Here is a 13,219-nt window from a genome sequence, read left to right as displayed (position 1 = left end):
ACCCTCTCCAGCATTTTATGAAACTGATTTGTAAAAATGTTACATGGAAAAAATACGAGAGACATTACACATACTTCTGTAAAACAAGAAAATCTTAATAATAATAATAATAATAATAATAATAAAGTATAAACTGGGCCAAATGCCCCTGTTTGTAGCATTCAGCTTTGTTGGTGTGGGAATGTTCAGGGTGGCAGGAGAGGATATATTGTTTATTAATATCCTTCCTAACTTGCGCTGGCAAGTTCCTTTATGTAGCAGAGTTACATCCCCCCCTTTTATATGCACAGCAGATAGCTGGTTGCAGGCTCGTGTGAGCCTCTCACTATTATACAATTAAATCCGTCTCAGACTGAATTGTACATTCCTGGTAAGTTCCCTTGAATCCCTCTTAAAAGAATAAAGACGCCACAATCTTATTCAAAGTCAATAAAAGAAGTTTACTTACATCAGTTCACAGTTGGATCCCTGAAGGCAAACTTAGTTACAAATATGTACATGTGGATCTACCCCATATGGGGGAATAATCCCAGTGCTTCTGCCAGCTGAGAGCTAACAGAGCAGTCCTAGCTGAACGCTGGTCAAATGAAGAAGGAAGTGAAAAAGAAAGAGGTGTGCTGTGTGACTCATCCTTTTGTTACCTGGACAGGTAAGGTCACAGCCACTTTTTATCACATGCAAAAGGAAGGATGCTCCAGCCCAGGAGGAACAGGAAGTTTTGACTGGTGGGACCAAACATCCCCTTGCATGTCCACTCTAGGAAAACAAGGAATGTTGTATTTGACTGCCTCTCGTGGATCACATCCCATGGTTGGGTGGCCCCATTGGGCTCTAGTATTATGAGAGGGGCCTGAAACTGTCACAACAGCTCAGGGGAAGAAAAGCGTTTTAAGATGAAATCTAAAAATCCAAAGATATAAAATTATCAAGGTTTTCTCTCTTTAGAAGCAAAGGTCAGACATGGTGGATCCTGATTCCCTGCCAGTTCAAGGTCAAAAGGTTTGCATTAATATTTTATTTTTATTTTTTTTGTCAATATATGCCAAAACATTAAAAGCTCTGTGGTTGTGGTGGTGAACCTCTTTGGCTGTTGCAACCTAGGCTGATTAAACAGTGAGACAGTGTATTGCTTCTCCAAGCTCTACACATGTTATGTATTGAGTTGAATAGGATCCAAAATGCAGCAGTCTAATTGCTCCTAGAACAATAGGATTCAGAATGCAGCAGTCTGATTGGTCCTAGAACAATAGGGTCCAGAATGCAGCAGTCTGATTGGTCCTAGAACAATAGGGTCCAGAATGCAGCAGTCTGACTGGTCCTAGAACAATAGGATCCAGAATGCAGCAGGCTGATTGGTCCTAGAACAATAGGATCCAGAATGCAGCAGTCTGACTGGTCCTAGAACAATAGGATCCAGAATGCAGCAGTCTGATTGGTCCTAGAACAATAGGGTCCAGAATGCAGCAGTCTGACTGGTCCTAGAACAATAGGATCCAGAATGCAGCAGTCTGATTGGTCCTAGAACAATAGGGTCCAGAATGCAGCAGTCTGACTGGTCCTAGAACAATAGGATCCAGAATGCAGCAGTCTGATTGGTCCTAGAACAATAGGATCCAGAATGCAGCAGTCTGACTGGTCCTAGAACAATAGGATCCAGAATGCAGCAGTCTGACAGGTCCTAGAACAATAGGATCCAGAATGCAGCAGTCTGACTGGTCCTAGAACAATAGGATCCAGAATGCAGCAGTCTGACTGGTCCTAGAACAATAGGATCCAGAATGCAGCAGTCTGACTGGTCCTACAACAATAGGATCCAGAATGCAGCAGTCTGACTGGTCCTACAACAATAGGATCCAGAATGCAGCAGTCTGACTGGTCCTAGAACAATAGGATCCAGAATGCAGCAGTCTGACTGGTCCTAGAACAATAGGATCCAGAATGCAGCAGTCTGACTGGTCCGCAGGAGCCACCCAATCCAACTCCAGGTGGAAGTGAATCTGCAACCTGATTGGCCTACATGAGAATCCTGGAATTAGCCGATCATGTGGGGCCCATTGTGTAAATAATGTATATAAAGCAGACATTTCGTGGGAACTTCCATTCCTCACTACTATGAGCTGAATAAAGAGCATGAAATCCACACTAGACTCTGAGTATATTTCAACACACCAAATTAACTGCTCTTTCATTGGGATTTGCCAGAATCCAACATCCCCAGAAAATTTGATTTACATCTTTAGGGTTTTGTTGTTGTTGTTGTTGTTTGCAGCCTGGAGCAGGTCCAAATGGTTCCTCTTTTCTGCTCTCCTTTCTTAAAAATATATACTCATTTTATTGAATAACTAAAAGGCCAGTTATCCAGTTAACTGGGAACCTCTAAAGAGTACCGTATTTTTCCCTCTATAAGACGCACCTTTTCCCCTCCAAAAATTAAGGGGAAATGTGTGTGCGTCCTATAGAGCGAATGCAGGCTGCACCGCTAAGCCCAAAGGCAGAACAGGGAGACGGAGCGCTGCGGAGGGCTCCGTCTCGCTCTTCTAGCTTGGGGATGGCTGCGCGCAAAGCCTCTCCAGGGCAGCGGGGCGATGCGCTCCAAGGGCTTCAGGGATCTTTGAGGCTGGCGGTGGGGGAAAGCAGCGGCACCGCCAGCCCCACAAGCTCGGGTGAATGCACATGGAACACACCTGTTCTCCCCTCCTATGGTCCAGTGCGTCCTATAGAGCGAAAAAAATAAGTGTTGCAATCTTGAGTTCGGTAGCAGCTTTTGAATAAGCTCTGCAAATAAAGGTTAAATGGGTTAAATAGATATATGTATATACATAGATGCATATTAATATTTTATCATGATTTTGCTGATAAGTTTAGTTAATAGGTTTATTAGAGTGAAAAGATGTTGAGAAGGACAGGAAGTTAAATTTATGAACTTATATACTTCTTTGTCGGAATTTTTATTTTGATGGGTTTGATCTATAGACTACAAAATGTCTTTGATGTATGGATGTAACTACGGTTAATAAAGCATAATAAATAAATAAATATATATATAAATAAATAATAAAAATAAAAATAAAAATCTAGAATTACTAAAAGGCCATGGCATCCCAAGATATACATCAAAGCATGCAGCAGAACAATGGAACAGAACAATTTCATTCAGGATTATGAGGTTCAAACGTTGCACATTATTGCAGATCCTTTCTAGTAGCATAAGAGAATAACTGGTGAAAAGAACCCAAGATAGAAACATTCAGAGTCTTCAGATCCTTCTGAGACTGCTAAATTGCGTGTTACTGTCTCAGATATCGCAAGATTCCAGACGTTATTATACCGCAAAGACAATTGTCAAACATGCAGCGCTTTCGCTTTGGGGACCTTTGAGCCCACAGCCAGCATTAATAGTTCCTAATAGATGGCCCTCCTTTGACAGCACAGCTAGGCCACATGGTCTCTTGGGACACTAATAATGTCACTAATAAGAACAGTGGCAGGGAAGTCACAGGACGGCTGTAGCTGAGTGGCAGAGCATCAATCTTGCATGGAGAAGGTTCTAGGTTCAGTCCCCGATATCTTCAGGTCAGACTGGGAATAGCCCCTTTCTGAAATCCTGGAGAGTAGCTTCCAGTCAGTGTAGCCAGTACAGTGGTACCTCGGGTTAAGTACTTAACTCGTTCCGGAGGTCCGTACTTAACCTGGAAGTGTTCTTAACCTGAAGCACCACTTTAGCTAATGGGGCCTCCCGCTGCTGCCGCGCCGCCGGAGCACGATTTCTGTTCTCATCCTGAAGCAAAGTTCTTAACCTGAAGCACTATTTCTGGGTTAGCGGAGTCTGTAACCTGAAGCGTATGTAACCCGAGGTACCACTGTACTGAGCTAGATTGAACAACGGTCTGAGGGAGGATAAGGCATAATAATAATAATAATAATAATAATAATAATAATAATAATAATTTATTATTTGTACCCCGCCCATCTGGCTGGGTTTCCCCAGCCACTCTGGGCGGCTTCCACAAAGACCAGAAATACATTAAGATGTCACACATTAAAACTTCCCTGAACAGGGCTGCCTCAGGATGTCTTCTGAATGTCAGGTAGTTGTTTATCTCTTTGACATCTGATGGGAGGGCGTTCCACAGGGCGGGCGCCACTACCGAGAAGGCCCTCTGCCTGGTTCCCTGTAGCTTTGCTTCTCGCAATGAGGGAACCGCCAGAAGGCCCTTGGCGCTGGACATCCGGGCAGAATGATGGGGGGGGAGACGCTCCTTCAGGGCTTCTCCCTATGTTCCTAAATCACCTGCAAAATCTGGGTTGGCTTGCAAATGCTCCTGTGCGCAGTCAGTGAGATTCCAGGGACAACCACCAGCACAAAAGCTCTGCTGCCTTGCTATACTGTATTTTTCGCTCTATTAGATGCACCGGACCATAAGACACACCTAGTTTTTAGGGGAGGAAAACAAGAAATAAAAAAGCAACACATGTGGTTTTAGCAGAAATGGTAATAAAGGATTAGGTAAAAATTGATTTTTTTAATTGGTGAAAGACGAGAATGTAAAATTACTGTATATTAAGATAAATTATTAGGATAAAAACAAAGCTGGAAAGGATTTGCTGAAATGTCTAATTGAACTAGAATACAGAAAAGGGAGGTGTGAGGCGGTCAAGGAAATAAGCAAAGGAAAGAAAGTTATGTAAAGGTTCGAGCTGTTTGTTTTTTAACTGTTTATATTTTTGTATTGTATTTTCTGTATTTTTTATTATTTTATTTTTATTTTTTGCTTTTTCTAATTTTCTTTTTGTAATCTTTAAAATTTGAATAAATATTATTTTTTTAAAAAAATAAAAAAGCAACACAAGGCCTCCTGAGCTAAGAGGGAGTGCTCCTCCATCTTCGCTCAGGAGGCTTTGCGGGGCTATCTCTGAAGCCAGGAGGGCAAGCGGGATCGGTGCGCACCGATCCCTCTTGCCCTCCTGGCTTCAGCAAAAGCAAGCCTCCTGGTTTTCCCTCCACCTCCCGCAAGAGCCGCATGCTCTTTAAAGGGAGCGTGTCTCTTGGGGGGCTTTTCTGGGAGGTGGGGGAAGGGACAGAGCCACATGCTCTGTCCCTTCCCCCATCTCCCGCAAAAGCCAGGGATAGCCGTGTGAAGCCTCCGCAGGGGAGCGGGATGAAGGCTGTGCAGCACTCCCTCTTGCTGTTCTGGCTTTTGGATAGCCCCGCGAAGCCTCCGCAGGGCACAGGGATGAAGGAAACAAGAAACCAGGACAACCAGTGGGATCCCTGCAATCCCGCTGGCTGTCCTGGCTTCTTGCGCAGCCTTGTGCAGCCTCTCCCGGGCAAGGGGAGCCTTCATCCCCTGCCCGCGAGAGGCTGCGCACAGCTAAGGCTCCCCAAGAGCCATGCTCCCTTTAAAGAGCGCGCAGAGTGTGTGTGCGGCTCTTGGGGGCTTTTACCAAACAAAAAGCCCCGAAGAGCCACACACACGCTCCACGTGGCTCTTTAAAGGGAGCGCTGAGCAGAGCCTCCCACCTGCATTCACTCCATAAGACGCACACACATTTCCCCTTACTTGTTAGGAGGGGGAAAGTGCGTCTTATAGAGCGGAAAATACGGTATTTTTTTTTTCATTACCTTTTGTCCTCTGCTTCCTGGAGGAACGTTGCCTTTTCCAAATGGAGGAGGAGGAGGAAATCCGCTACCGTGCTCTTAGAGATCCAGCCGCAATCACGCCAGCTTCCCAAGAGGCTCCTGCAAAATTCCACATAGCTGGACTGTGCTTGGAAACAGCGAGGTTTCTTTTTCTCTTTAATTCTGTTTTTTTTTTTCAGGGAGAAAAGGGGGCACCTGGAAGCCAAGGCAGCAAAGGAGAACAGGTCAGTTTCTTTGCACGAGCTGCAACATCTGTGCACGTGTGAGCGTGTGCGACAATTGGGGCTTGCGGCAAAAGGTTGCACTACTACCGAATGCTGGATTTCAGGATTCCAAATGCTCCCTTCAATTCCTTACCCCACCCCCCATTTCCTAGTGGATCTCCTTGCGTGGCGAGTTCCCACTCCCCCCAGTGGAAATAAAGACACATGACACAATTATTAAGGTTAATGGGCTAAATAAGGCCACAATTTTATTGGTTACAGGTGATGAGCGGAGTTGGCTTAGGCACTGGTCCTAACCAACTATATCTGGCTTCAGCCCGTCCGCTTGAAGTCCGGGAAGGGTTAACCACCAGTAGGGGGAGTCCTGCTGATGCACATCAACTAGGGCCTCCCCTGGGGTAATCGGTAGGGGGCGTGCCTTAGGCCCTCACCTCCATAGGCTTCAGACAGGGCCACGCCTCCTGGAACCTTTAATATGCAGGGCAGGTGATGGCACTTCCTCCCCTCTTCCATCTACAAAACAATCCCATGAGAGCCAGTGTGGTGTAGTGGTTAAGAGCGGTGGACTCGTAATCTGGGGAACTGGATTCGCGTCTCCGCTTCTCCACATGCAGCTGCTGGGTGACCTTGGGCCAGTCACACTTCTCTGAAGTCTCTCAGCCTCACTCACCTCACAGAGTGTTTGTTGTGGGGGAGGAAGGGAAAGGAGAATGTTAGCTACTTTGAGACTCCTTTGGGTAGTGATAAAGCGGGATATCAAATCCAAGATCAAATCCAAATACCAGTGCCTAACCGCCAATACCAAGAAAGTTGTGACGATTTGCTACAAGGCAGGCGAAAACCAAGTGGCTGGTGCCAATTTGCCAAGTGGGAAAATTCCTACCAGGCCTCTCAATGGCAACCAACCATGGTCCATAGCAAGGTCAAGGAACGAAAACCTTATAGGGCGGGAGGATGGGAAAAGCAGGAACAGCTGGCAGGCGGGGAAAGAGGGAGAGCCCCGGCCGTGACCTGACTTAAGTAGGACAGGCCACGCCCCCTGAGCCAGCCGATTGGCTGGCCAGGGAGTGACACGGTTGGGGATTCCCCCAATTGCGCAGGGGCTGGGCTGTGACGCCCACAATCCCACCTCCTCTGCAGGGCAGAAGTGGCTTTGCATGGCTGCATTATACTGACTCACACTATTGGCCCATGTGGCTTACTATTGTTTCACTGAGACTAGCAGTACCTTTCCAGAGTTTCAATCAAGGGTCTGGCAACATCTGAAGGGCCATGTGTTACCCACTCTTGCATTGAGACGGAAGGAGAAATGGGGAGGGCCGTTGCACTGTTGGACATTGAGAACTGGCGCAGCATGGAGAGGCTTTGCCCAAGAGGAGCAGTCGAAGGACACGCTCTGATCTCTGCATTTGTGCAAGGGGAGCACATAGAACGGGGCTGTCCGAAATCTTTGCTGTGCGATGGAAAGCATGTAAGCATCAGGGTCTGAGCCTAAGGGTACAGTGAGCGCTCTCTCTCTCTCTCTCCCTTACAGGGGGAACCAGGAGAGCCAGGAGAGGCAGGGGAGAAGGTAAGCAGCAAAGGTCATAGAATCATAAAGTTGGAAGAGACCGAAGGGTCAGCTGCTGCTTCTTCTTCTTCTTCTTCTTCTTCTTCTTCTTCTTCTTCTTCTTCTTCTTCTTCTTCTTCATTAATTGAATTTATATACCGCCCTATATCTGGAGGTCTCAGGGCAGTTCACAGAATAAAATCAAAATAAAAAACGACAAAGTACATGTCAGATTCTGTGTGGTGGTTGCTCGTGAGTAACCAGGCAGGACTCCAACCTGTCTTTCACAGGTTTTATTGTGCAAACTATTTACAGTGCAGATACACAAAGTTCATGTCCATCTTAGTCACTTGCAGAATCCGGGAGTGGCCCCTTCCAGTTTCTCCCCCAACATAAGAACTTCAGCACCCCAAGCCTCCGCCTCCCCTCTTTGCGTTTCACCCCTCTGCGCAAGCTGGGCAACGGAAGTGGCGTGCTTCGGCAACATCCTCCAGCCCTTTCCTCGCTTGGCTGGCCCCTTCCCTCTCTTCTCCACTGGGGGTGTGGCTTTCACCACTGCGGGAAGAGGAACTGCCCCTCAGGAGTTTCGGAGGATCAGTAACCCAATAACCCAATAACCCCCTGCAATGCAGGAGTCTCAGCTAAAACATCCATAATAGATGGCCATCTAACCTCTGCTTAAAAATACAGTGGTGCCTCGCAAGACGAAATTAATTCGTTCCGCGAGTCTCTTCATCTTGCGGTTTTTTCGTCTTGCGAAGCACGGCTATTAGCGGCTTAGCGGCTTAGCGGCTATTAGTGGCTTAGCGGCTTAGAAAAAGGTGGGGAAAGGGGGAAAACTCGCAAGAACTTGCAAGACGTTTCGTCTTGCGAAGCAAGCCCATAGGGAAATTGGTCTTGCGAAGCACCTCAAAAGACGAAAAACTCTTTCGTCTAGGGAGCTTTTCGTCTTGCGAGGCATTTGTCTTGCGGGGCACCACTGTATCAAAGGAATAAGAGTCCAGACATTCTTACAGGCTGGGAGATCTTTGACAGCACTTCCAGTTCCTCCCAGCAATCACAGTAGCAACTGGATACCCCAGTTCAGGGCCCCAAACTAGACTTTACATAGATTTGCAGGCAACTATCACTGCACACAGCACATACTCAGATATAGATGCAAGAAAAACCTTGCTAGATCAGAGCAGAGGTGCTACAGATTGAATACACCCACCCCAAGCCTGTATCAGTTATTGCCCAAACATATCCAGGGTGTTTCATGGCACTAGACTAGAAACTTACCTTTTGCTCTTGTCTCTACCAGGGCGCCAGAGGCGAAGAAGGAGAAGTGGGTCAAAAGGTAAAGGAATGGCTTTGCTGGGATCAGGGGCCACCCAGAACAAGCAACTCATCTTCCATTTGCAGAGTTGCTTGCAATTTGAGTCACAGATTATTGGCATCATGTGAACCTGCGTATTATGCTGTGTGGTCGGGATTCCAGTCTCTTTTATTTGCTCTGTTTTCTAAAGGGAGAGCCAGGGATTGGCTTCCGGGGACCTGTTGGTCAGGCTGGACCTCCTGGGCACAAGGTAAGTTCGGCAACTTTCCTGCTCCATCTCCATATTGAGACTTCGTTTATTTCTCTGTACAGCCAACTAGTCCTTTACAGGGGGCAGGAGTGGGGAATGTTTAACCTTCCAGGCATAGCTGTCAACTTACAGATTTGAAAATAAGGGACCAGCAGCCAAAATAAGGGACCTGCAGCCTCACTTGTTCCGGGCACTCCGGTCTTCCTGTCCTCCTGCACTCTGGTCAAACCCATACTGGTAGCTTCGAGAACACTGCCCAACCAACTTTGTAACCAGAGGTTCAACTGAATAGAATCTGAATCACATGCGCCACAAGGCCTATGCAGCCTCAGCTTAAGATGGCTCCCCGGCCTGGCTTTGCACTGCAAAGTTTGCAACAGCATGTGCAACAAAATGGCATCCAGCATTCAAAAAACCCCTCAGCTTGCATTAACTAGCCACACACAAGGCATGCAAGCTCCACCTCCCAGTCGTTCTTAGACTTCTTATTGGGTGAGCAACACAGCCAAGCAACACAGATGGAGCCTCCCTCCTCCCTGGCTGGCAGGGAGGGAGGGAGAGGAGCTGCTTCCTTTGAAATTTAAGGGACATTTAAGGGACATCCATCAATAAGGGACAGCAGCGGGACATGGCGCTGGAATAAGGGACTGTCCCTTCAAATAAGGGACACTTGACAGCTATGCTTCCAGGTGCTGCTAGACTCCTATTCCCAGCATCCTCAGACAGCATAGCCCACAGTCAGGGACAAAGGAAGCTATAGTCCAGTGTCCAGAGAGCTACAGGTTTCCCACTCTTTATAAAGGAGAAACAGACTAGCCTGAAGTAGTCCATCAGGGTGGAAAGTGAAACTGGCCTCCCGTCCAGTTGAGGGAGCTGAAGGCTACAAAGAGATGAAAATGTATCAGGAGGACCACAAAACCCAAAGGGCCACCTCTGCCCATACAAGCCAACTCTGACCCTGCATTCATCAGAAGACCTTCCCTGAGGAAGGAGTGAAGGTTGACCCCATGAGAACAAGTCTTTTCGGTGGTGGCCCCACTGTGGAATGCTCTCCTTGGGGTGACCCATCTGGGGCTATCCTTAGGTGCCAGGCTAAGACCTTTTTGTTCACCTAGGCCATTGATTCATTAATGTTGCCTCCAAGGTGGTCAGCTGTCAAGGCTGGAGTCAGGTGCAGGTCAGACGCAGAGTCAGTTGTCAGCGGAGTTAACTCTTTGTCAAGGAAACAGCATACAACTCGGCAACGCTTTCGGTGGGTCTTCCCCCTGTAGGGCAGTTGGTGGACTGAAGGTCCCTGTCTTCCGCCCCTTCTAAGGCTCCACCTCTCCCAGATGTTTCCCAAACAGTCTCAAACTGCATCTATGCACCTCTGACCTCCGTTCAGCTCTTCTCATTACTCTGCATGTTCTTGGAGATCAGGAAAGAGCTTCTTACAGGAGGAGAGGCAGATTCTTTGAATTCTCCAGCAGCCTTGTGACCCCCCTCTGCACTGCTTCAGCCTCAGAGTCTGAACTGCTCTCTGTCACAAGCTCTTCCTGCTCAGTAAACCCTGTTGCCCCTTCAGCTTCCAATGCCACCTCCTCCCAATCTTCTCCCTCTGACCTCTCCTCTGTGTCCCACCACCAATCCCTGGGCTCTGAGCCTTCCTCCTCTGGGGTTTTCCTTGAGGGTTCCCTGGCTCGTACCTCCCACCACTGCTCTTCACCCAGCCAATCCCTGACATCTTCTAGGAGAGGTGTGTAGGACTTGCCCTTGTTGGAAGAACATGCTAGGTGCTTTTCAATGCCCACTGCTATAAAATAAACATCTAGGTTAGCTCAGTTGCTTAGTATGTGGTGCTGTGATAATGCCAAGGTTGCAGGTTCTATCAGACAACTGCCTATTCTCGCATTGATGATCCATTCCAAATCTACAATTCTATGATTCTAGGTCCAAATTGCTATTTACTTCTTGTATTCCACCTTGTCAAGTCGCTTATCGTTTCCAATACATTTCCAGTACGTTTCCGAGCACAATTCAAAGTGTTGGTGCTGACCTTGAAAGCCCTAAACGGCCTCGGTCCAGTATATCTGAAAAGGAGCATCTCCACCCCCATCATTCTGCCCGGACACTGAGGTCCAGTGCCAAGGACCTTCTGGTGGTTCCCTCACTGTGAGAAGCAAAGCTACAGGGAACCAGGCAGAGGGCCTTCTGGGTAGTGGCGCCCGCCCTGTGGAACGCCCTCCCACCAAATGTCAAAGAGATAAACAACTACCTAACATTTAGAAGACATCTGAAGGCAGCCCTCTTCAGGGAAGTTTTTAATGTTGGACATTTTAATGTATTTATAATCTTTGTTGGAAGCCACCCAGAGTGGCTGGGGAAACCCAACCAGATGGGCAGGGTACAAATAACAAATTATGTTGTTGTTGTTGTTGTTGTTGTTGTTGTTGTTGTTGTTGTACAAAGCAACTGATAATTCATCACAATCATACTATAAAAACATGTGCTCATCTTGTGACGGGACAATATGGTGTCTTCTCGCTAGGGTGAGCCCGGAGTCCCAGGACCTCCAGGGGCACAAGGCATCCAGGGTATTCGTGGCAACCCCGGGACCCCCGGGTCGCAGGGGGAGAGAGGTGCCCCAGGCCCACCTGGAATTCCAGGGCAAAAGGTAGGTGATCAACAGTTGGGTGTGGCGACAGCCCATTGGCCAAGAGATTCAGGGAACTGACTCAAACGCAGGGAGCGGAGGTGGATTACGGAAGCTCCTCCAAGCTTTTCAAAGCTACTTCATAAACTGCTGAAAGGGACCCACTAGAACTCTTGAGGTGAACAATCAAAACTAAGCACCATGACGCTCTGCCTTTTAATATCCTCTCCATCAGAATTGCTGTATAAATCAAGCCTTGGCTGCTCCTGAGAACATCGGGAGAGCCGTGTTGGAGCAGAGCAAAGGCCCAGCTAGTCCAACAGGCAGTTTCTGGGTCAGCGTTCTTAACTTTGCAGCAGCACGACAAGCTTTATAAAGCCATTATTAGTTGATCATCATGAACATTACCATATTTATTAGATTTCTAGGGAGCCGAAATTGGAAGCCAGGTTTTCCAGACGTGCCTCTGCTTCTGGTTCAAGGGCGAGAGCTCAGTAGGTTACAGCGTGGTGCTGATAACGCCACGATTTCAGGTTCGATCCCCGTATAGGACAGCTGCCCATTCCTGCTTTGTAGGGGGTTGGACTAGATGATCCTCAAGGTCCCTTCCAACTTCACAATTCTATGATTTCAGCTGCCCCATGATAAGGTGTCAGGGAACTGCCATCAGTGCCGGAGGAAGAGAGCAAAATCCGGAGGGATTCCAGAGAGCGTCCCGGGATTGGGAGAAGCAGCCCATCTTCTGGGGAAGAGAATCAGTGTAGCACCAGTGGAGAAGGGGGGCAGATGGGGGAAGCGGCGAGGCGGTCCCATGACTCCTTGCCGGGAACCAGCGGGGAGAGTAGGGGTCCTCCGCTGCCCACACCCTCCCTGCGCAGAAGGCTTTCGCGCAGAGAGAGTAGGAGGAGACTAGGCGTCAAAGAGCTTCTTTGCTGGAAGAAGTTTAAGAAACACCCACTGACGGATTCTGCCAGCGATTGAGACAGCCACGGGTGAGTGGCTGTCTGGACAGAAAAGGTTCACTCAGGCAACCCAGCCAGGTGTTTGCACTGGCTTACGCACGAGCAACCCCTAGAACCATTACACAGGGCTACTCCTCTAACACAGTGGTTCCTGAAGTGGGTGGGTATCACCCCCTGGGGGGCGCGCGCTGAGAGGCAAGGGGGTGCTAGGAAATGTTGGAGGTGCGCATGGCAATCAGGCTTCAAAAAGTTGGTGTCGCGGTCATCCATTTTGTTGAAGAAGTTTCAACTGGGTTTTGATGTGCGACTAATTCTTACTGCTTCGGATTTCGACGTGTTCCTCTCATTCAGTGGATTGTGCAAACCACCCTTCTGAGTACAGTGGTACCTCGGGTTACAGACGCTTCAGGTTACAGACTCTGCTAACCCAGAAATAGTACCTCAGGTTAAGAACTTTGCTTCAGGATGAGAACAGAAATCGCGCGGCGGCAGCAGGAGGCCCCATTGGAGAATCACAGCACCTGCTGTGGCTGTAAAGACCTATACAGGAGAGATATGTTTTGTTGCAGCTGGGGCAGAGGAAGGCGTCCGGCTGTGGTGCTGCAGATGCACCAGGGCATTTCTTCTCTCTGCGCTCCTCCCA

General features: G+C 48.1%; 1 protein-coding gene across 1 annotated transcript in view; it reads left to right on the top strand.

The window, feature by feature from the left end:
* The window catches only part of LOC309351654 (uncharacterized protein), a 246,190-nt gene that overhangs the window by 156,592 nt on the left and 76,379 nt on the right, over positions 1–13,219 (top strand). Inside the window, exons 60-65 of the mRNA XM_081879440.1 lie at positions 946–999; positions 5,821–5,865; positions 7,400–7,435; positions 8,718–8,753; positions 8,923–8,982; positions 11,510–11,635. Of these exons, the coding sequence (XP_081735566.1) occupies positions 946–999; positions 5,821–5,865; positions 7,400–7,435; positions 8,718–8,753; positions 8,923–8,982; positions 11,510–11,635 (357 nt within the window). The remainder of the gene's footprint in view (positions 1–945; positions 1,000–5,820; positions 5,866–7,399; positions 7,436–8,717; positions 8,754–8,922; positions 8,983–11,509; positions 11,636–13,219) is intronic.

The sequence above is a fragment of the Podarcis erhardii genome, assembly GCF_964252035.2.
Source record: "Podarcis erhardii genome assembly, chromosome: 10".
NCBI lineage: Eukaryota > Metazoa > Chordata > Lepidosauria > Squamata > Lacertidae > Podarcis > Podarcis erhardii.
Note: the sequence above shows the minus strand (reverse complement) of the source record. Positions and strands in the feature narration are given on the sequence as shown.